Raw genomic sequence first — 24,692 nt, 5'->3', positions numbered from 1 at the left:
TCTTGATTATTGTAATTTTCTCTAAAGAGCCTGTGCACATCTTTGGTTGAATTTCTTGCTGAGTATTTGATATTCTCTGACACTATTAAAAATTAATTTCTTTTTATTATAATATCTAGTTGTTGTTTTCAAAAAGTTAATAAATTTGTCGGTAACTCTTGTATCTAGTCAACTCCCTAAAGTCTCTATTACTTCTAATATTTTCCCTTCTAATATTTTATTTTGATTTTTTTATATAAACAATCTTATCTGAAAATGATGGTTTTATTTCTACCTTTCCAATTCTCATATCTCTAATTTCTTTTTCTTTTCCTATTGCTTAAGGCCACAGACTCCAACATCATCTTAAAAAAAGTCATGATCATGGGTATTTTTGTTTCATTTCTTAATTAAATGAAAATACTTCCAAAATTTCCCCATTAATGAAAATATCTGCTATAATTTATTAGTTTAAGGAAGTTGTCTTCTATTTCTAATTTACAAAGAGGAATTTTTCAATTGTGACTTCAACATTATCAAACTTTTTTCTGTATCTAGTAAAATAATTACATGGTTTTCTCTTATAATCTGTTAATGTGGGAAATTACGTTTATACATTTTTTAAGTTAAGCCATGCTTTCATACTTGAGGTATACCCAACTTTGTCATGATATTGTTAACTTTTCATACACTGTTGGAGTCAATTTTCTAATATTTTATTTGGAATTTTGAATCTGTATTTTTTAGTAAAATAACGCTGGAATTTTCTTTCTTATTGCATTTGTATTAGGATTAAGATTACTAATTTTGAGTATATCAAAAGTATATATTTTGCATAATTAAAAAAATGCCACAAATAGTTTTAAAAGACAGAAGCTGGGAGAAAATATGCACAAAATATGTAACTGGCATAAATTGGCACCCCAAATATATAAGTAACTGTCACAAATTGATAAGAAAAATACTAACAACCAAAATCAAAAGGGCAAAGGATATAAAATGAAATTCACAAAGAGGACAACCTAAATATTGAATTACATTCATCAACTATTATAAAAAGATTCTCAACCACACTATAGATTGGGACAATACAAATTTATACAATAAGTATATACCATTTAAGAACCCATCAGAACAACTAAATTTAAAAACAAAAAACAAAAAACAAGGAAGTCCTGGTGTTGTAGACAATGCAAAAAAAACAGGAATTCCATCTCTGCTGGTGGGAGTGTTATTGATACTACCAATTTGTACAGCAATTTGGGAATATTTTGTGAAGTTTGAATAGGCATGATTTATTTCCTAACAAATCTACTGCTAGAGAATCTGTCATTTAACATGCTCCAGGAGGGTGTAAGATTAGAAGGTTTACAACCTCTCAGTAGGAGGATAGCTAACTGAACTGTGAGAGATAAAAATGAATAAACTCTACCTGCTTATATCTATATAATACATCTTGAAAACTGTGTATTAGGTAAACAAACACTAATGCTAGTGGGAAAAATAACATGTACAATATGGAACCGTCTTTTGTATACCTTGAAAACATACAAATCAATGTCATATATTATTTATGGCTACAAATGAATGAGTTAAAATATAAAGCATGGATAGAAAAGATATACACCAACTTCATGAATTAAATGACTTCAGGGTGAAGAGAAAGGAATGGGGATGGACAAAGGGGTTTCCATTGCAATATTAAATGTTTATTTTTGCGGTAGAAGAAAATGTGACAAAATGTCAACATTTGTTGGGGCATCTGGGCGGCTCAGTCAGTTGAGCTTCTGATCTTGATTTCGGATCAGGTCATGATCTCAGGGTCCTGGGATCCAACCCCAGGAAGGGCTCTCTGCTCAACACAGAGTCTGCTAAAGATTCTGTCCCTCTCCCTCCCCTTGCTCAAGCTCTCTCTCTCTCTCTCTCTCTCAAATAAATAAATAAATAAAATCGTTTCTTACATGTTAATATCTGTGGGGGCACCTGGGTGACTCAGACGGTTAGGCATCTGCTTTAGGCTCAGGTCATGATTCCAGGGTTCCGATGTGGCCTGGAGGGGGCTCCCTGATCAGCGGGAAGTCTGCTTCTCCCTCTCCCTCTGCCCCACTCCACCCAGCTCGTGTTGTCTCTCTCTCTGAAATAAATAAAATCTTTTTTAAAAATGTTAACATTTGTTAATTTGATATAGAGCTTATTTTATACTTCTCTTTAGCTTTTTTCATATTTTTAAATGTTTCATAATTTAAAAGAACTTCTTTAGTAAGTATTTGATAAGTACGGTATTATATTACCACTCTTACTGTCCTTGAAACCTTTCTCTATGTATTCTCTTTGTGATTGAATATTCCCTGGGCCAGTTTCTTCATCTGTAATATAAGAAGGGTGTATAGGTGATCACTGAAGATTCTTTCTACCTCAGATATTCTAAGTGCCTTCCCTTTCCCATCCCCTTTACACTTCCCTCCTCCCTGCTTTTAAGATTCACTACCTGAATCCATCATCAATCCATCTCCTTGTCCACTCTTTAAGTCTGCTTTTCTGAAGTCATTAGGAAACATTTAACCAAAGCAGGCTCAGTATTCAACTTTGCTAAAACTCTAGAAAAGTTTTTTGTTTGGTTGGTTGTTTTCCATTTAAAATAAAAGTCCTATATTTTCATCTAGCATCTCTGACACAGAAGTTGTGTAGGGAATGGGAGGTGGTAATAGAAACCACGCTCCATGGGCGCAGCGGTGCTACTGCGTTCTTACTTGGGCATCAGACTCCCGCCAAAGAGCACCTAACTTTTGAATGGACTAAAATGAAGGCATCGTAACTCTTTTTACAGTCTGGGCAGGGCAGTGTAGGGCGGAACACACTGTGCTCTCTAACCGGAGGTGGGGTGAAAAAGGAGGGTACAGGGAGAGAGGGCTGCCCAGATCAGAAACATCCTGTAGCATCCCGCCGTAGAAGGAGGGTGCATTGGCTGGGCAAGCTCCCGTAGGAAAGCGCTCCGCGCTGCGGGGGGGTGGGGGGGGGGTGGGGGGAGGCTGAGGAGGTGGGGCCAGGGGCAACCGCGGGACCGCTCGCTCCCCTCCCCCGCCGCGCGCGGACTCCGGCTGTAGGAGGTCGCAGAGGAGGCTGGGCAGGCTTGAGTGGGCTATCGAGGCGCTCGAGCCTTCCACGTACTGAGGACTCTGTAGCAGCCATGGGCTACCAGGCACAGGGGCCCGTCATCCCGCCGCAGGTAAAGCTGGAGCGTGGGGCAGCTTCTGCAGCCAGGTCCTTTCCAGTTTCATTCACCCTGCAATAGAGAGCCGCTAACTTCACCTGGGGTCTTGGTTTAGCACCGCGGAAAGTTCTCCAGGAGAAAAAGTTTTACCTCCATCTGACTTTTTTTTTTTTTCTTGACAGGCACTTTTCAGTATAACCCCTTTAATCTCACAAAATCGCATCATTGGCTCCCTAACAGATCCTGTATTCTGGGATTCCATGCAGCGGTCCTTGAACTTGGCGCAGCTGTAATTGGGACATTTTAGAATGGAATTTGTTTACGATGCTCTGTTGAATTACCTGTTATTGTTACTCTTTATTGTATTACACTGATCATTCTTATAGTTACTGACATTACTAATTATTACTACTAATGTCGTGTTGGTGTCCTGTGTTGCATATTTGTCTGACACTTCTCTAATATTTTGACCTAGTGAATACTTAATTGCCATTTTATATATTAAAATAGAGCAATCTAGATGACAGAGAAACCCTCGTTTCTGAACACAAGCACAAAGGGAAAACTTATCGTCAGTTCACAGCTGTTTTTAATGTTGTCAACTCCATTATAGGATCTGGTATAATAGGTAAGTGCTGTTTTGTTTTGTTTTAAATTTCAAGTGAAAAGACAAAATTTAAAACTCTTACCATGTTGTTTGTATTGATTATTTTTAAGGAAAAAATCTTAAATAATAGAATTGGTAAATTTTTCCATAAAAACCTTCCTTTTTTTCCAATGTAACTATGTGCATCAGAACAGTGTCTTTTATGCTGAAGATGGGGTCGTGATTCAGACTTTTTCTTCATTTGAGAGCATCCCCCATATGTGGTAGGCTAAGGTAGAACTGCATATGGGATATGCTGAATTTATTTTTGTAGGCTACATGGTCCATTGATAATGCTGCCTAATATACTTTTTCCCTCTTCCTGAAGGGTCCACCATTATTTAAACCACCTTTCTATGACCTTCTAAAGTGTAAATCTCCAGATATCTGGTAATATTGAAAGTACATAAGTTTAATGTGAAAACAACAATCTTGTGAAAAATTAAATCATACAGTATTTCCTTACCTATCTATCCAGTTTTAATTTTTAAGTACAAACTTATTATGATGTATTAATTTTAAGTATCATTCAATCAATAAGTAGATATTGGTTGAATGAAAATGCATAGATTTTTTTAACAAAGGAGCCAAATAATCAGAATTGAAAGAAATGAGCAGCTCATATTTTCCCAGTTTGAACCAAGGGGAAAATTCTGACAAAATAAAGTGTGTTGCATTATAGTAATTAAGGCAATTACTTTTTCAGTGCTGATTATTCTTTTTTTTTAAAGATTTTATTTATTTGAGAGAGAGAGAGAGAGAGAGAGAGAGCACAAGCAGGGAGAGCAGTAGAGGGAGTGGGAGAAGCAGGCTCCCTGCTGAGCAGGGAACCTGATGGAGGCCTCCACCCCAGGCCCCCTGGATCATGACCTGAGCCACCCAGGCACCCCTAATTATTCTTTTTTTTATTTGAAAACATCCAGTTTAAGAAAAAGCAAGGACAAAACAAAATCCTGCAATATGCATTGAGAATACTTTTTCCTGTAAAATTTTGACATTTTAGTTACAGTCATTGAACATTTATCTGAATTGAGTTACTTTTTTCACCTTTTGCAAGCTGATGTGTTTCTTGATGTTACTTGTTTCCATATATAGACAGTTCTTTTTAATGGCACATAAAATAGAGGTATGTGAAGCAAAGTAATCAAGTAGGGGCAAAGATTTATTTGAAACTCTACCCCCATGAACTAGGGAGGTGTGGACAGCTCTACTTGGCAGAATTCCAGAGTTAATTCCTGAAGTGAACACTTGAAGCTGATTCATGTCAGCAACATTAAAAAATAGCTCTTAATTATGTTTAGCAGATATTTTAAGGGAAAATTTTCCAGAGAATAAAAATTCTGGGTGGATATATTTTAAATATGTTTCATCTTAAATATTTTATTGCCCATAATCTAAAACTGACCATTTCCAAAAAAATTCATAAGAAATACTTTTATATACCGCTTCAGCTTTATAAAAAACACTTTTGGTGTGCCCGGGTGGCTCAGTCGGTTAAGCATCTGCTTTTGGCTGAGGTCATGGTCCCAGGGTACTGGGATCGAGCCCAGGGTAGGGCATCCTGCTTAGTGGGGAGTCTGCTTCTCCCTCTTCCTCTGATCCACTCCCTGCTCCTGTTCTTGCTCTCTCTCTCTCAAATGAATAAATGAATTTTTAAAAAAATACATAAATAGTAAAAAAAATTAAAAATTAATAAATAATAAAAAATATTTTGCCTTCTCATTTTTCTCTCCTGGTTACCCACTTGGATTCTGGAGTCAGTCTTTCTTCATATCCCATAATCCTTTTGTGCTCTTATTACCCTCTCTGCTTTCCCAGCTAGCATGTAAAGAAAGCTTTAGGTCATTATTTTCCATACATTCAAGGTCATATTCCCTCCTCACCCTGAAGTGAACTGACATCTGTTTTTCATTTGCTGCTTTCTTATTCTTATTTCATCATCTCATAAACTTGCTCTCTTGACGTGTCCTTAGCTTGCATTCTATTCTGAAATAGTATTAATATGCTAACATTTAATTTGAGTAGTAATATGCACTGTTTACAACCATGTCCTATAAATATGTCAACTTACTTAGCCTGTTATATATAGGAATTGGGGGAAGCTGCTGTATCTCTATATGTTTTATTAATGTGATGGGTGGGGCATTTTATATTTTTCCAGGATTGCCTTATTCAATGAAGCAAGCTGGCTTTCCTCTGGGAATATTGCTTTTATTCGGGGTTTCATATATTACAGGTAAAATACTATGTAATTGTTTTTTCCTGCAACTTAAATTGTGCAGTGATGATCACACACACACACACACAATAATTGAATTTCCTAATTAAGAAGTGCATCAAATAATCCTAAAGAATTCAGACATTTATATCTGAGAAGATTTACTTTTCCTGCTAATCCCTTGAACAGATTAGAAAAGCATTATATATTACCAAGTCTAAATCCTTTTCATGTGCCTTTTTCACTTTATGCAGAGAGTGGTAGATGGGAGTCCTTTTAAAGGCTGATTAATGCTGAGACTGCTTTGAAAGGGTAGACATCAGGCCTTCCCTTCCCACAAAAAACCTTAAGCAGGTGTACACAAATAAACAACTCTTTCTGGTTATTTTTGTGCAGGTAGAACTAAAAGGCCTGCTGCTCAACCAGCAGGGTTCACCACCCACTCCCCACCTCTCCTTGTGCCTGCCCAGGCTCCCTGCCTGCCCCTATCTTTAAGTACAGCAATAAGGTGCTTCTGTATCACTTCTCTTCTGCTTCCCCCTTTTCACGTAACAAGTTCATTCACACTCACGTTTTGCCATTCCTCCGAGTGCAGGCTTTACAACTCATAATCACCTCCTCTTCCTGCTGTTCTCATCCCTGCCCTGTCACCCCACCAGCTCACCTCATGACAATCACAGGGTCCTTCCTCTACCTTAGGGTCACTGTGAAAAAGGCAGTGATCACAGATACCCCCTGCAGTGGTTGTTTTTATGGTGGCCACTATATGTGGTCACTTAGATGCCCTTTTACCAGGGAACGTAAAACACCTCAGCCTTGTTTTTTCAGTATTGACCTGGCTCTCAGTGGCACCACCTTTCTGTGAGGTTATGATCCCCAGCCACCGTTTCCCCACAGCCCTCAGCCTAAGAATGACCGATAGGAACACAAAAGCTGTGCGCGCTTGCACGCACACACACCTGCACCCCTGGCCCCGAGAGACCAATGCTTGTGGAAGGTGCAGCCAGTCTCCACCGGAGACCACCTCCCTGCTGAACTGTTTCCCCTGCTCCATCCTGTCACTCCCATTCTCTTGAAGAGCACTCCCTCAAAGTCCCTTGTCCAAAAATCTCTGACCCATCTCTGCTTCCAGAGACCCTGACCTAGATGCCATGCCCTCAAAAAAATCCCAGGTTTTGAAGACCAGCCTGTAACTCTGCCATTTTTTCCCCTCAGGCTGAGGAAGAGAGAGTAAAGCATGCCATAGATACCAGAGTCAGAGCTGCAGAAGCACTGGACTGCCTTCCTCCCTCCTTTCTTCTCACCTCCTGTTCTCCCCAAACCTAAGCTGCTTTGAGCTACTACAGCTCTTACTTTGTAGCTTCAGACCCATAACATAGTAAGGTGGGACCCGTATCATTATGCTTTTTCAGAGTTGCTGGTATTTAAAAACTGCACTCCATTCATGAAAACATTCATCACACTAAAAAATCCCATTCAAGGATTACCCTTGTAGTTTTTAATTTCCTGTTTCCCAGTCAGTCAGCACTAACAATTAATTTCCGCCCAGGCATAATAACCATGGCTTATTTAAGTACATTGTAAACATTTATGCACACTGTAAACCAGTAGATAGAAAAAAATTAAAAAATACATCTCACCTAAGAATTAAATACTTGAGGTGAAATAAGTCACATTATACACAAATAAATCATAATGTGAATAACTTTCTCAACTAATGCTATGCATAAACTTACAGCAAAGTTTGTAAGCAGCCCTTTGCAAAGTCATAGTTACTCTTGTTCAGCTGAAGATCAAAATCTTTAAATAATTTAATGAATAAAGGATGACCACACAGAACCAAAAAAATTTATAGACTATGATTCATTTTATTCCTTAATTAGGCTTTTAAGAGGAAAATCTACAAGTAGGGTATAATGCTGAGTTTTTCTTTAAATTGACACTGTAATTACACAATGGTTTTTCTCTAGATGCTTTTGTCTTTTTAAGGCCTCTAATGAGGTATGTCCAGCTCAGCAGGTAGTTTTTCTAAGTTCTGTTTCCATGTTTGTGAAATGTTGGGAAATAAGAAAAAATTACTGATTTAAAAGAAAATTTTTATGTTGAATGACTTGGACTCATTCATGGATTTATCTAAACTTTTCATGCAATATATTTAAAGTGAGATCAAAATGTTGTATTGATTGATATTTCAGATTCCTAAAGCTCTTAAGGTATATATTTATAGCTTGTACTTTACAAATAAACACATTTATTACTGACTAAATTCTTAGCAAATTGTTAACTTTAAGCAATGTATTTTGACCTTTTATAAAAGTCAGCATTCTCATCCCAAACATACAGTTCTTCACCAAAACTTCACAACATCTGTGAAACTGGTTACCTCCTCTCTGTGACTGAGGTCCTCATTCTTTCTCTTCGTTGGTCAGTAAGTTGCTGTTGAGTTTTCCTGCCATTAGCATCTGACCATTTCCTGATGAGTCTTCCATATTGCTGCAGAATTACCTTCATAAAACCTCAGTCTGGTCTCTTTCATGTCCCCAATCAAGACATTCCATTACTGTATAATGACAATAGAAAAAAAATATTGCATTCAAATTCCTTCATAGCTCAACCACAATCTGAACTTTTAGTATCATCTCCAATTAATCTAACCTCTCTTTCACATAGTCACCAACATTACCATGTGTAGAAGTTATGTTTTAGCCATTCTGGACTATTCCAATCCCTGTAGAATGTGCTTTCATGCTGTCTTCCCATGGATAGTCTCCCTACTTGACATTCTTTTTCTTCTTTACCTGATGAAATCCTGTATCCAAGACCTACTCCTCTGTGAAGCTTTTCCCGGTTTTAAACAAAGGCAATATAATTAATTGCTATGTTCTTTGTGCTTGCAGAGTATTTTAAAATATGCTCATTAGGCCATTTATCACATTAAATTTTAATCAGATATGTAGACATCTAGCAATCCTGCTATACTGACTTATTCAACAAATATTTAGTGACATTTCTGCCATTATTTCAGTGAAGAACATTATTCCTGCCTGTTGAAGCTCACAATGTAGTGTCAGGCAGACAAAAACAGAATTATAATACTTTATGAAAAACACCATATTAAAAATATGGGCAAGATGATAGGGATATTGGCATTTAACCCAGTCTCAAAGGAGCAGGCATATTTTGGTGACAAAAAGACATCTCCACTGACTGTTTATGAGTGAGCAAAGAAAATGGAAGGGTACTCCAAGCAGATGGAAATGTAGAGATGCAAAAGGGAACTGTGTGAGTGATTCCATCTGCTTAAGCATAGGGTTGATGTTTGTAAGTGGAAAGGGAGGAAGTTAGAGGTTTGCAGAGGCATTTATGAAGGCTCCCATGTAATGATAATCATTACCACTTCCTGAGGACTGGCTTGATGCTGAGCGTAATGCAGCCACTGTACTTAATCCTTCTGGCTCTATGAAATAGGCATTCGTGTTCCATTTTATGGAGAAAGAAATTGAGACTTTTAAGAGGTTAAAATGACTTGCCCAAGGTTAGCAGTTACTGACAACAGAGTTGAAACTTGGATTAAGTGCATGGATTTTAGAGCCAGACTACCAGGATCTGAGTCCCGACTCTTCCTTTCTAGCTCTGTGAAGTTCAGCGATTTGCTTAACCTTCTATGTCTCGCTTGTCTCATCTATTAAAGGGGGAGTGGAGGGTAATAATTGCACCTAGTTAGAGTTGTTGAGAAGCTTAAACAAGTCAATATGCATAAAGCACTTGAGAAAAAGCTTGGCATACAAAAAGTGTTGTGAAAGTATTTGCTAGTATTTTTGCGATTCTTCTCATTGTTATTATTATCAGACTCCAGATACAGTACTTTTTCCACCACCAGATGCATCCTATAGGAAACAGACAAAAGTAGCACAGGCTCTCATTCATTGTGCCAGGCATTGTGGTAGACATGTAAACATTAATCCTCACAGACTCATCAAGGTTTGGTGTATTGTCTTACATTACAGATGAGACTCAAGAAAGTCAAGTCTTTCACCCAGGATCACATAACTAATAAATCATTTTTTCTGCCTTATGAAAAGGATTTTTTTTATCCAAAAGTATTAGAGGATTCCCCGGGAGGATTTTAAGCAGAAGACAAGATCAGATTTATGCTGTGGTCAGATCCATCTGGTACAGGAGGGATGTCAAGAAAATCTTGGTAGGGTAGGGAATGTTAAAAGTGTTTTGAAGAGGGGCCAGATTTGTAGATGAGAGAACTATTAGGAGTTTTCATAGTAATCCAGGTGAGAAATGATAAAACCCTAAAATAAAGTAGATTAGAGATTAGAAGTGAGGGGACACCATTGAATAATTTATGATGCAAGAGTTAATGGATTTGGTGACCAAAAGAATGTAGGAGGTGATGGGTAATGAGAAGTCTAGGGTGATGCTCAAATTTCTGCTGGTACTGTTCACAGTTTGGAGAAATATAGATGGATAAGCGGGTTCCAGAACAAATATATAAATCAGAATTTGGACATTTAAAATCAAGATGTCTATGAGATCTCCAAGATAAAATGTTTATTAGACAGCTAGATATAGAAATTTGGAGTTTTGGAGGAGTCTAGGTTGAAGATCGAATTTTAGAAGGGTTAATAACATCTGTGTGAAAATTAAAGCTGTAGGGATGAATAAGACCACAGTAGGACATTTTGAAGAGTGAGAAAAAAGTCCAAGAATCCAGATTTTAAACAGAGTAAAAGAAATTGGTGAAAAACTGTATATGATTGGTCAAAAAGGTAGGAGGAAATCCAAAAGAAAGTGATGTCACAAAGGCCAAGGGAAGGTGATTGAAGAAGAGGAGAATAGTGAACAGAAAAAAAAAACTGCCATGAAATAGCAGATTAGATTAAGATTTAGGAGGTGTCCATTGGATTTATCAAATTGGAGCTCACTGATGAATTTGTTAAAAGAAGATTCAGTGATGTGGGAAGGAATCAAGGTAGAAAGCACAATGCAATGATTTCTATTTTCTTCTTTGTATTTTAATGCATTTCCAAATTATTTAAAGGATAAAAAAAATCAACTGTGATGGAAGCATGAGCAAGAGAAGAGAAAAAACAAGAATCACACAGCTGTGTACCCAGTACAACTCAAGTGTCGTTCATTAAGTGCTCAAAAAACATTGAGTTAAATGAAAAAAAAGGGGAGATTAACTTTTAATTACATAATTTCTGTATATTTGCATCTTCAATTCCAACTCTAAAATGAGAGCTTAAATCTTTAAAATGTAAATTTAAAAAAATTCTTGGAGTTCGCTCGTAACCATAACTATAAAATAAAGTTACTAGTTGTACTTTGCTATAAAACAAATGATCTGATTCTCCTCAATCTATTTTTTTTCTGAATGCTTACATCATTTTTCATTCTCGGTTTTCACACATTGAACATCTATGAAATATTTGATTACCTACATTCTGCTGCTTGGACAGTTGAGCCTCATCCTGTTAATAGTCGTTACACTAGTTAAGTTAGGAAAGTAAAACCTGATGCTTTGACTCTAGTCTGTGTACCCTCTTCTGTCCAGTTCATTGCACAGAAATGTTAAGTGTATTTGCATCTCAACTGAAAAATATATAACTGGAAACAGTACTGTTTCATGAAAGGTAATGTTTTATGAACAGAAAGTAAGCCTTGCCAAGCCAATTGACTATAGCATTAAATTAAACTCGTTAAAGTTTCTCTTTCTTTAAGTCAAAATACAAAAAGCTTTTGTATTAAGTGTAATCTGACATTTGTTTAATGGCTGTTTTTGCCACAGACTTTTCCCTTGTTTTATTGATAAAAGGAGGGGCCCTCTCTGGAACAGACACTTACCAGTCTTTGGTCAATAAAACCTTTGGCTTTCCGGGGTATCTCCTCCTGTCTGTTCTTCAATTTTTTTATCCTTTTATAGGTAAGTTGAATGTGAAAATGAAAAGCGTAACTCTTTCATAAACATACAACTATTTCTGAAGAAGGTAGTTTTAATAGGAGATTAAAAGTGAATAGGTAAAATAATAGATTTCTTCCGCGGCTGAAATATGTTTTTTTGAAAACCTAAGGGTTTATGGAAGCCACGTACAAGGCCAACATGTAATTTAAAATCTGTACCATAATGGTGAACATGTCCTCTAGCACTTCTTAGGTAAATTGTTAACATTCACCAATGACTAAATTGACATCATTTTTTAAATCAGTAATACAGAATCTATTGGTCAAACCATTAGCTCCTTTTTAAAATTAGGGGATATTTGGGAGCCTTCACAATTTTCTATTATTGTTCCTCACTTTGAGCAATGCATGTATTCCTGAAAACATATGTGGAAACTGAACTTTTGTAACAAAACAAATCACATTTTAAATGACTACGGAAACTCACTATTATTTAAAGTTGTTCTGGAAAGAATCAATTCGTGAAGTGAAAATGTTTTTGTAATATAAATTGATATTCTCCCATATATTTGTTGTCTAGTTATTTTTTGAATTATACATATTTGTAGTCACAACATATATTTGAAAGAATTAGGATTATGCCAATATTTGGGAATAATGGATTACTTTCAAAATAGTTAACGGGTATTAAGGAGGGCACTTGTGATGGGCACCAGGTGTTGTATGTAAGTGATGAATCACTAAATTCTACACCTGAAACTAATATTACGCTGTATGTTAACTAACTGGAATTTAAATAAAAACTTGGGGGAAAAATAAAGTGTATTTAGCAAAAAAAAAAAATCAAAATATTCAAGATGAAATATGTGATGGCTTCTTGGTAACTGTATTGTTTTAATTATGTTTTTAGCTATGATAAGTTATAACATAATAACTGGAGATACTTTGAGCAAAGTTTTCCAAAGAATCCCAGGAGGTGAGTCAATGTATATATTTTATGTATTATTCATAGTTAATGCTGTTCATACTAATTTACAAGCAAAATATTTGCAAGTGGAAGAGTTGGATGACTTCAAGTATCTGGCAATATCCATGATCCATTCTGATCCTAAAGCATTAATCTACTTTTATATATAGTTTAGTTCTTCCTTAGCTGTTTAGAGGATATCATTACTATTCATATACTTAAAATACTTTGTATTTTAAATATCTAATTTTACATATCACCAACTCTATGTAGTAACATTTTTCACGTCTTCTTTTTACAATGCCATTTCTAAAATAAGCAAGCTGACTTTTTCCTCCATTATTTGTATTAAGATATAATTTAATATAGTAAAATTAGCCCTTTTTACTGTTTAGTTCTGTAACATATAGTTAGACAAATGCATATATAGTCATATATCCACAACTACAATCAAAATACAGAACAATTCCATCACCCACCCTCCAAAATTTTCCTTATTTCCCTGTGTAGTCAAACCCTCCCTAATCTACAGCTCCTGGCAACCACTGATCTGATTTCTCTCCCTAGTTTTGCTTTTCCCAGAATGACAAATAAATGGCATCATATAGCATGGAGCCTTTCAAGTCTGGCATCCTTCCTTTAGTATAGTGCATTTGAGATTCATCCAAGTTTTGGGTTGTATCAGTAGTTTGCTCTTTTTTTTTTTTTAGCTGCTGAGGAGTATTCCATCATAAGAATGTACAACAGTTTATCTATCTCCCAGTGGAAGGACATTTGGGTTGTTTCATTTGGCATGATTCTGAAAAACCATTATGAACACTTCAGGCAGACCTTTTCAACATGTGCCACAACCCCATGCCCTATTCAGCCTTTCACCATATCATGGCAATTTGAATAACTCAGACATCATGAGTCTTTTTTTTTGAAGAGCTTCTCACCCAAGCCACACAATCCTCATTTCATAGTGACCTACTCGATAGTTGTTATCATAGTTGAAAGTGATGCAAAAACACCTTTCCTCTTAGTGCTGAATCACTCCTTCTAGAGACATACAAACCAAAATGAAACAAAACCTAAAACTAGAAATTGCACCTATTCCTTTCACAGAGTTTAGTGGAAAAGGAAATCAGGGAGACTTGACCATCAAATCACAGACCCACTGCTTGCTCTATGTGATCTTGAGAAGGTTAATGCCCTCTCTGAGTTTTAGTTTCTTCATCTTTAAATTGTGGAGTATAACCTGCTTCATAGAATTATTGTGGGAAACAGCAGAGGTAATACAGACAGTGCTTGGCATATAGTAGGCTCTCCCAACACTGTTAGCTCTTAGCAGCAGCTTCCGTTCTAGCCCCCAAATACAAACCATGTTTTCATAAACTGAGATCACGTGAGTGGATAGAATACTAAGGAAAAATGCAAAGAATATAATGTCATATATAAAACATGACCTAATCATGTAAATTTTCTATTTTCATAAACAACTAAGAAAAAACAAGAAAAAATATATTCACATGTAAACTGTGATTATCTTTTAATTGCAGGAGTCATGAGATTTTTTTGTTTCCTTTGTTGTTTTGGTTTTTCAAAGGAGCATGTATTAATTTAGAAAAATCTTTTTATAACTTTATTTTCATTTAAAATACTTATTAAGGTGTATTTTTTTGTTAGAAGATCAGGATAAATAATAGATCTCATCATTAGATCCTTATTTAAAAATATCCCTTATGGTAATAGAGACCCTTTGTTAGTAGGCTCCTCTCTGCTATTCATAGCATTTTATTTCAGTGTTTTTCTAGGACTTAGAATTTTCCCAGTGAAGGAAATCTATATTTTCTACCAAACACATTGGTAAAGCAAATGATTTGAAAGGGTAAACAGAAACAAATATACAAATAATTTAATTCAAATTATGCTCACCAGAAATATGTAAATAGTTGAGTTCAAGTTTTTGGGAACTTGAACTTCCTGTTTTAGCGTTTTGATTCACAACTTTGTGATGATTGTTTAGTTATATCTGAGTTAAGCAAATATTCATGATTATTTTATTACAGTGTATACATAAGCATGTCACATTTATACCACCTTGAAATTGTATCTGGGAACTTCCCTGTGAGTTTATTAACCATACAAGAAAATTAGTCTCACTTACTTTTCCCAGTAATAGCTTTCTTTTTCTTTTATCTTTTTTTTTTTAAACCACACTCACTTGCTTATTCTAGAGACTTTAGACTTTGCAGAAATTAATGAACAAAGACTTGGTGCCACTGGGGACATTTCAAAAACATAATGATATGATCTCTGAAGGAATTCAATATGAGCTAAAAAATGTAAGCAGTGGTATCTTCCTTGGAATAGATATATAGCTCCCGAAGTTAACGCTGTGATTAGCACAGCCTTAAAAATATATAAATCCTTGGAAGTATGTCTTATTTTATGTTTACAACTTTTGTTTGTATTTGATGATAGGCACACTTGCACACACAACCCGCCCCCCAACACACACACAATTATGTACTCATTGTGATAGCGAAGACTCTGCAGCATATACCAGTTTCAGCAGTGCTTCCCGATGGCGTCCCTATATTGCTTCTGTCTCCTTTTCTTCAGGGAAACCACTTCTTTCTCAACAAAAGTATAGAAATAGAATATTTTTATCTAAAGCTTGAGTCTTGAAATTCCAAGCTCTACTGTTTAAGTCTCTCTAGGTTACAGAAATTAAAAAAGAAGAAAAAAAGCCTCAGAACATGCCCTCTCCTCATGTAGCTTACTTCCTAGAGAAGGGATTTGCCATTTAGGGGGTTTTGGACAAAGAGTGACGTTGTGTTTTTAGCCTTGGGGAAGGATCTCTGTACCTTCCAGATTACAAGTATATTCTAAGGGGGATAAAGGAAGGGTAGAAGCAGGAAAATTGATTAGGAGGCTATTAAATAATTTGAATGCAAAATATTATAAGATTATTTGAACTATGGGTTCATCCTTAAGTTTTTTGTATTTACATTTTTGTGAGTTATTTCTATTTTTACATGGTTTTATGGGATTTATTTACTTAAAATCTTTGTCATTTTGATAACATTTAAAGTTATTTAAGTCATTTTTGCACTTAAATATTTGACTGCTTACTTGTATCGCTGGTGTGTTAACTCATACCTATAAAGACTTTATAATATTTGTTGTGTTTTAGTTGACCCTGAAAACTTGCTTATTGGTCGCCACTTCATCATTATGCTCTCCACAGCTGCCTTTACTCTGCCTTTGTCCTTGTATCGAGATATAGCGAAGCTTGGAAAGGTAACTTACATCTAAGGCTCAGAAATGCACTTTGTTACCTGCACTAATTTTGTCAAATGACTGTCTGTGTAACCAAGTTCTTTTTTTTTTTTAATTTTTTATTGTTATGTTAATCACCATATATTACATGTGTAACCAAGTTCTTAATTACAGTATTTATCTTAGTTTCTTTCTTACCTTTCTTTCTAAGGTAGATACGCTGATGTCAGACACCATACTTCCAATTTAGAAAATAAAAAGAACTATACTTACACCAGGTCTAATTCACTGAAAAAAATGTTCTATCATTTTTTACAGATAGTAGTTTAAATAATTTAAATTTAGACTAAATTTAAGAAGTAAGGATGAATCATTTCACTGGCTCAAAATTTTTTTGTAAACTACAGTGTGTTTCATCCAGTGACTTTAAATATCAATGTGTCATTAATTCATGAGAATTTGACCAGTGTATATGATTCTTATTGCTAAAGAGAAATGATGATGCATTTCTAATGAAACCAACCAAATAATTATTCAACTCACCATATGGGCTCATCTGCATAGGTTAGCCTTTATCTACCTGTATTTTTACTTCCTTACTCTCAACGAGTGTTGGAGTGTTTGTATTTTATGCAAAATATTATTGGCATTAAATTTACATTATGCCAAACATTCTGATGAATTTTTTTAAAAAGTTTTTAAAAAGAGCTATTTATATATTTTTATGTTCTAATTAGAAAAGTCCAACAGTTGAGTGAATTTTACTTTTCACTGTGACGTTTCATGTGTATTCAGTTATGGATCCTTCCTTAAGGATCTTATTATGGATCCTATTACCCACAGTCCTTCCAGGTAAAGCTGAGAGTGGAGATGGTATTCCAAATATTCTGACCACTCTACCTTTGTTCCCTAACAGACTTGGGTGTTTTATGGGATCCTATTATGGATCCTATTGCCCACAGTCCTTCCAGGTAAAGCTGAGAGTGGAGATGATATTCCAAATATTCTGACCACTCTACCTTTGTTCCCTAACAGACTTCCAGAAATAAATAAGAGTCCATTAAAGCGGCTTTTTTGTGAATTATCTGAAATGCTGAACAATTTCCCATTTCCCATGTTGTAGACATAAATGTTATCTTCAGAGAGCAGAAGGCCAGGCATTCATGAAAAGAAAGCTAATATTCTATCATATTATTAATACCTGAACATCTTCCCCTAAGTGTCTCTTAAAAGTGTCATATTGGAATATTAAGTAAATCTCCCGGTGAGCAAACCCAGAGTAGCTAGGAACCCTGATCTGGAGTCAGGGTGCTTGCATTTGAATTCTCCTTCTGCCACATTCTAGCTGTGTGACCTTGGGAATGTTACTTAAAATCTCTTCCTCAGTAGAGGACTCATAACAGACCCTTCTTTCTAGTTAAAAACTAACAACCCAGGAAACAAGGTTAATGATATCCAAAGAAACAGAAACTATTTTACATTATGTTTTTTCATATTAGAGAAAGAAATCTAAAATGTGCTTATCCATTAAAAAAAAATTAAGGGCAGAAACAGATCTAATAATGAGTGCACAGAACACTCTATACACACAGACCAGTTTATATTTTAACCAGTTGAAATAGTGACAGAATAGAAAGGAAAAAGCAAAGACTTTAGAAACACAGACCAAAGGGCAAAATCAAACAGGAAAAATAGACTAACAGAGCTAGAGAACAGAAAGAAAAAAGGAGAGGCACCCCAAAAATGTGTGTGAGTGAGTGTGTGTGTGGGGGGGCCTTGTCTTGATAGGTAGAGGGTAAGGTAAAGACAGAAGCAGAAGAAGCAGTTATAGATAGAAAAAAGCACAAGTCATCACCAAAATAGGACCTGAAGAAGAAAGAAAAAAACTTCCCTTTGACTTTTATAACCTAAAATCACCAATTTTGTATTCTATTCAGTAAGCCACTAAAAACCTTTAAAGCTATGTCGCAAGATTAGTTATATATACCTGCCTCCCTATTTGGGGAAAAAAAATAATACTGTGGACTGATAAAAAGTTACATGTCTGAGATTATCAACAGTAGTCTGTAAGAAAAAAACTACTGCAGGATTATATAAACAAAAGCTGTATATATGTTTACTCAAGTAAAAAGAGAAACACCTAATATTTTCAATTCAATAATCTCTCTTCCAAACTGACCATATCTTTACATTTTCTTTTGCAGATCTCTTTTCTTTCGACAGTTTTAACAGCTCTGATTCTTGGAATTGTAATGACCAGGGTAGTCTCATTGGGTCCATACATGTAAGTTTTGTTGCTATATTGGTTAGTCTTTAATTTATAGCCTTCACATAGATATTTATATGACATATTGCAAATGCTGAAGTATAAAGTAATCATGGTACCAGAAGCACCATTTATCTTAAGTATTTGACAAAATGAGAGAAGATAATTACATCTAAGTGGACAGGCATTTTTCACTTGGCCCCTCCATGGCTGATGAGATTAAACTGAGTTTACTTTGCATGTTAATGACTGGTCCTAAGAATTAGAATAAGGAAGAGATCTCGAATAGTGAGAAATAGGAATGAAGTAGGGCACTCGGGAGGGAAAATGGTAAATGGCAGAAATTTTTGTATCTATCCCAGAGATGGATTTGTTCTTAACAAAGTTTCACCAATATAGGCTGAAATGAGAAGAATAAAGAATATAATGGAAGTTTTCTCCATTAGAGGAAATGTAATCACTTTGCAAACCACCGTTTATTCTCTACTAAGATTATATTCTTTGATTATTTTGTGTTAAAATGTTTGTCATTTGTGAACTGATGGTGATAGTTTGTGAATGTTACCTGTGAGGGGGGAAAGAAAAGGAAACCTGTTGAGTAACTATCTGTGATAATGTGGTTCCCAAGGTAACTTCTTTTTCCTATTGATTAACTGTCCTGCAAGATCACATCATTTTCAACTTCATATGCTTGTCTGGCTTCTTAGTCTACCAGGAAAGTTCCAAAAATTATGCCTCAAACTTATTTTGAAGGAATTATGAAACATCTAGTCTAATTGCATTTAATACAACCTTTACTTTGAAAAAAACACTTTTTTTTAAAGGATTGAAATAAAAGAGAAAAGCATAAATATCTATCATGTTTATATTAATGTTTTCAAATAACTGAATCCCAGTTCATGGTTGTATTAGCTCGGGCTGCCAGAACAAAATACATATAGAGGTCTTAAACAACAGAAATTTATTTTCTCATAGTTCTGGAGGCTGCCAGCAGTCAGGTTTTGGTGAGAGGTCTCTTCCTAGTTGTAGAAAGTTCCCTTGCTGCTGTGTCTTCACAGGGCAGACATCGAGAGAAAGAGCAAGCTCTCTGGTATCTCTACTTATACGGACACTAATCCCATCAAGCATGCCCTGTCCTCAAGACCTCCTGTAAACCTAATTATCTCCCAAAGTCTCCATCTCCAGATACCATCACAAAGGGGCTCTGGCTTCAATATACGAATTTTTGGAGGGGACACAATTCAATCTTTGGCAAGTTTTAAAAACGCATCCAGTTCCCTTCACTGTGGCCATTTAGTCTCTCATTTAGTGAACGCTTACTGAATGCCTGTTGTTTCTAGCTATTTTGCTGCACCCTGAGAGAAAAAGCAGAGAGGCAAAAGTCAGCACCTGTTGCAAGTTGTTCACAATCAAGTAGTGAACATTTTAAAAACAAAAAAGAAGAAAAAGAAACAGCAGTGCAGTAGAAGTGCAAAATAGAAGGATTAGAGCAATAGCAGGGCCAAAGAAAAGAGTGCTTAATGGGAAAAAAAATACGATCTGGGTGTTTTGAAAGATGAATCTGAATTGTTTCAGATAGAGAAAAGCGTAAAAGGCATTCCCGGCCCAGGAAAGGTAAGCATAAAAGCACAAAAGCATATGTTAAATTCTACTGACATTTATTTAGTATCTACTGTATTGGTACTGTATTCATCTCTGATTTTCAAAAGCTGAATTTATACAACAAGAAGCCAATAAATATATTGAACAGAATACATTAAATACAAAATACAGAATACAAAACCAAAATACAATAAATAAAGGCAGAATTTTTTTTTAAAGATTTTATGTATTTATTTGACAGAGAGAGACAGCGAGAGAGGGAACACAGGCAGGCAGAGCGGGAGAGGGAGAAGCAGGCTCCCCGCGGAGCAGGGAGCCCGATGCGGGGCTCAATCCCAGGACCCTGGGATCGTGACCTAAACCGAAGGCAGACGCTTAACCAACTGAGCCACCAAGGCACCCCAGGACAGAGCTTTTTTTATTGGAGCTTTTATTATGAAAAGTGATTCTAGACAATAAATTATTAGGTTATAATAAAAGGTCTTATCGATTTGGCAAATATAGTACTATGAGGCAATATTGAGGGAAAAAACCCAAGTAGCTAAAAGTTGGAGATAAATAATAATTAACTGAGCCCCAAGGGGTTAGTTTAAAACAATGATTTTCAACTTTAGCATCATATTAGAATTGTCTGAGTAGCTTTAAAAAATACTGATGCCAGGGCCCACTTCGAGAGATTCTGAGGGATTTGGTCTAGGAACCAATTCATTATTGAACAGCTGTGAGTTTTCGAGCAAGCACCTAGAACCTCTAGGTTTCAAGAGATTAAAATCATGAGTATACATTTGAACTGACATATCATTTCTAAAAATAGACCATAGATTTTGTGTTATTTTAAGCACCCTTGTGCCATTATTTTTCATGATTCATTCCCCACTTATTGTTTTGGTACCTTTTTTTATACAACCTGTGTGTGAGATACTATTGTGAATACAAGGAGAAAATATCTCTGCTCTCAAGGGGCTCACCATTTAGTGGGGAAGCTAAGGTTGCACAAATGACTGTCATATAGGCAAGTGTATCTTGATACAAAGGAAAGAGAAAGGAGAGGCCGCTTCCTGGTGGTGCTAAATGAATTGATTTTATGGCCAAAGAGCTATTAATTTCTGTTGTAAACAAAGTGTGGTCTGTATCTTTCTAACCTTCCTCGAGCGGTGATATCAGACTTAATCTGAGCCTTTGAAATTTTTCTAATAACAGGGATTATTTACTTAACTCTTTCAATATTTAGATGTTAAAGAAGTGTGGTTTTTTTGGGGGGGGGTTGGTTTTTTTTTTTTTTTAATGCTGGGCCGCCTTTTATTTCTGTTTGAATACTATGGCAAACAACTTCTGTTTGTCCAGATTTACAATCAGGCTAATCAAAGCCCATGTTCAAGGCTTGGCATAATAGCTAGTCAGGCAGGCTTCTTTCTGAAATATGACAGCCACGAATGCTTATAATCCATAAAACATGAGAAATTCAATACTCCATGTGTGTTTTTCCTCATTTTTGGTTCAGAGGAATAATCAGAAAAGCTGTACTTTTTCAAAGGGCTTTTAAAATGGTATTTGGAAAAGATCTTTAAACCTGCTCTCAGAAAAGAGGAAGGTCTGTAATGGCTACTGGTGTTGACCTTGTTACTATGGAAACATCTTTTTAGTAGTTGTGTTTTAAAAATAAAACACACAATTCAATTTCCTTTTCTCATAACTCATAAGGCTGTAAATTCTGCTTTTTTGATATGATTTCAAATATCTTATAGTCCAAAGACTTTCCGTTCTCTTTGGAAATAATGTTCATTTTTATTGTATTTTCTAACCTTTTGCTTTCTTAAAAACTGAGGTGGCCAAGCTTTCTAAAAAGTGTGCTAGTATCAAAATGCAATGACAGTTCTTCCTTTTTTTTCAAACTACAATTAGGGGCATTATCACTGTGAAAACCTTCATTCTGTGCCTCATTAATATTCCATTCTTTACATTCAGAATGGAAATGATAGCATGCAATCCAAATTTACAATTATTTTCTCTTCTTCTAACATCTCTCTTACAGCATTTTAATCCTTAATGCGGTATTCCAAACATAATTCCAAAAAGTGTGTCCATACTTTCAGCAGGCATTTATGAACAGAAAATGTGCCATCTCCAAGGATCTCAAGACATATTAGTTTCTTTACCCCTTATCTATTCTAGCCCTGAAATTCTATAGTTTGATGCTATACATAAAGAGGATCTAGAGGGGATTAAAGAAAGGATCAGGAAAAAACAGGTAAAGACAGAGGAATAGTGCATATTTGAAAAAGGGACTGATTAGTTCTGTCAAACACTAGCCATTGACTTTTTAATGATTAAATTATTGCCTTTTTTGTTACAAAACACAGCAACCATAGAACCCTAACTGCTTAAAGCAAAAGAAAATTTATTATCTCACATAACTTTAAAGTTCATGGGCATTCCTGTCATTAGATTTGGTTGGGTTTAGGAGTTTAATCAATGAAATCAGACATGGTTTCTCTTTTTTCACTTCTTGGCTTTGCTTCCTGTTTTGGCTCTAGTTTCTGAAAGGCTCTCCCCTCGTTGTGATGAGATGACAGTAGCAGAACCAGCCTACATCCATCCATTCAGGTCCAAATCTATAAAAAGAGAATGAGCTTTCTCTTTTAGATTACCTCCAACCTTACTTGGACTGATTAGCTCCAATGAGGACCCATTATGATCCCAAACCCTAACATCATGGCCTCTGTTGACTTGCGTGTGTTTATGTTACACGCCTACTCTTGATGCTAAGGATATGGTCAGCCCCACTCACTAAATCGCATGGACAGAGAGTAGAGGAAAAGGCGATCCCAAACAAAGTCAAGGCAATGATGCCAGAAGAGGGAGTAGCCACCTGCATAGTACAAGCTATAGATGTCCACTTCAGCTGACAGGAGGTTACTGGTAACCTTTAGGAGTATCAATCAAATGATATGGATGGACACCAGGTTAGAGAGAATTAAGATGCAACTGAATGATAGGGAAGTGAATTTAGCAAATAACCACCTCCTTTTGTTTTTAAAGAGCATCAAGGAATGAAAATAACATGACAAAATAGTGGCTTGAGACAGTAAGATCTCCAATAAATACTTTTTTTTTTTTTACCATGGGAGATATTGAGCATGTTATAGGTCAAGCCAAAAGATGGAACCCAAGTCCCCCAGGAGATCTTGAAAAGTTGGAATTTATAATATAGAGCAATCCTTAAAGAGGAACTGGGATGCTTCCTCTTCCTCTTGGCACAATAAGATCAAATATAGAGAGTAAAATATGATTGCATTCTGAAGACCAGTGAAGGGCATTTGAATGTTCATGCCCAGTAGGCTCTATTTTTTCAGAGATGAGATTTTTATTTGAGAGTGTGGTAGACAAAGGTATGTTCAGAAGCTGAATATTTTAGTTGGTTATATTTGCAAGTTTCACCATAGGAAGTGAGAAGGGATCTACGCAAAGGAATAAAATAATCACACTATATGTTAAATTATCTTTATTTGTATTTTATGTGTTTTCTTGTGTATTTTAGGCCTTTCAGACAATTGTAAGCTCCATGAGAACAAGGATCACATTTGCTTTTTCTGCATCTTATACCCATTATTCAGCACAGTGCCTAACACAGAATTAGAATTGCAGCAAAAAATTGTCATATGATCACTTGAATAAACCAGTGGTCCCTTGGGCCTTCTGCTTTTGGTTGATTCAACTTGGAAATTAACTAACCATAATTTTGAAGTAATGAGACAATAAAAATTATCCTGGGATGATAAAAATTTCAAAAGCATTCCCTGTCAAAGAAAATTTTCCTAAACCTACTTCCATGCTAGCAAAATTAGCTAACTCATTTGCTAAAATACCATTTGACTCCAAGTTCTGCAACACTGTTAGAATTAGTGGTACATTTAACTAGACAGATTGCCTACATGAAGCAACAAATAGAATCATAGTTTGACTTAAGTCTACATGCAAACAGGAAAAAACAGCTGCAAGACAATATGTTCTCAGAGAAGATTAGTCCAGTCACTATGCTAGTGGAGCTGGAGGAAGAGTCTAGGCTACTCCGTGTTAAGAACCTATTCCACTCATCATCAATTATTTTTATAAATGGCTGCCATAGTGAGGTTTGCCACCTGTGTGTTATTTCCAGCGAGAAGCCAGACTGGTCTGTGGTATAGATTCACAATCAAAGAGCAAAAATAGTCAACAAGCATTTATGCAATATCCAGCTGATGCCAGTCACTTTTCTAGGTATTCGGGCTATGAGGATGAAGAAAGCACAGTCCCTGACCTTCGATATCTATAGTTTATGGATGGGAAGAATAGACATTTGAAAGATAATTTTAATATAATAATTCATAGAATTATGGGAAAGTGCCTTGGAAACAGAGAAAGGCCCCTTAGCACAACCTGGGCAGTCAGGTAATAATATTTTAAGATAAGAGAATATGTGATCTGCTGCTTGAAAAAATGTACTAGTGTTAGTTGGATCAAAAAGGAACGTGGAGAGAGGTTGGAAGCTATTGTTGGCAGAAGTGTGTGAGGCCCGGACATGTGATGTGTATAATAGCAGAAGCAGTTCAAGGTTCTAACACTGGGAGGGACCTAGAGAGG

At 35.9% G+C, this 24,692-nt stretch overlaps 1 protein-coding gene across 2 annotated transcripts in view; it reads left to right on the top strand.

Moving 5' to 3' along the window:
• The first annotated feature begins 3,076 nt into the window (after nucleotides 1-3,076).
• The window catches only part of SLC38A11 (solute carrier family 38 member 11), a 53,327-nt gene continuing 31,711 nt past the window's right edge, over nucleotides 3,077-24,692 (top strand). For both annotated transcript variants that reach the window (XM_027590206.2, XM_027590205.2), the window contains exons 1-7: nucleotides 3,077-3,205; nucleotides 3,701-3,818; nucleotides 5,998-6,072; nucleotides 11,858-11,992; nucleotides 12,881-12,946; nucleotides 16,119-16,225; nucleotides 18,409-18,488. In XM_027590206.2, the coding sequence (XP_027446007.1) occupies nucleotides 3,167-3,205; nucleotides 3,701-3,818; nucleotides 5,998-6,072; nucleotides 11,858-11,992; nucleotides 12,881-12,946; nucleotides 16,119-16,225; nucleotides 18,409-18,488 (620 nt within the window). In that variant the 5' untranslated portion in view covers nucleotides 3,077-3,166. The remainder of the gene's footprint in view (nucleotides 3,206-3,700; nucleotides 3,819-5,997; nucleotides 6,073-11,857; nucleotides 11,993-12,880; nucleotides 12,947-16,118; nucleotides 16,226-18,408; nucleotides 18,489-24,692) is intronic.

Source organism: Zalophus californianus, chromosome 3, assembly GCF_009762305.2.
Source record: "Zalophus californianus isolate mZalCal1 chromosome 3, mZalCal1.pri.v2, whole genome shotgun sequence".
NCBI lineage: Eukaryota > Metazoa > Chordata > Mammalia > Carnivora > Otariidae > Zalophus > Zalophus californianus.
The sequence above is the reverse complement of the archived record's forward strand: the minus strand, read 5'-3'. Positions and strand labels throughout refer to the sequence as shown.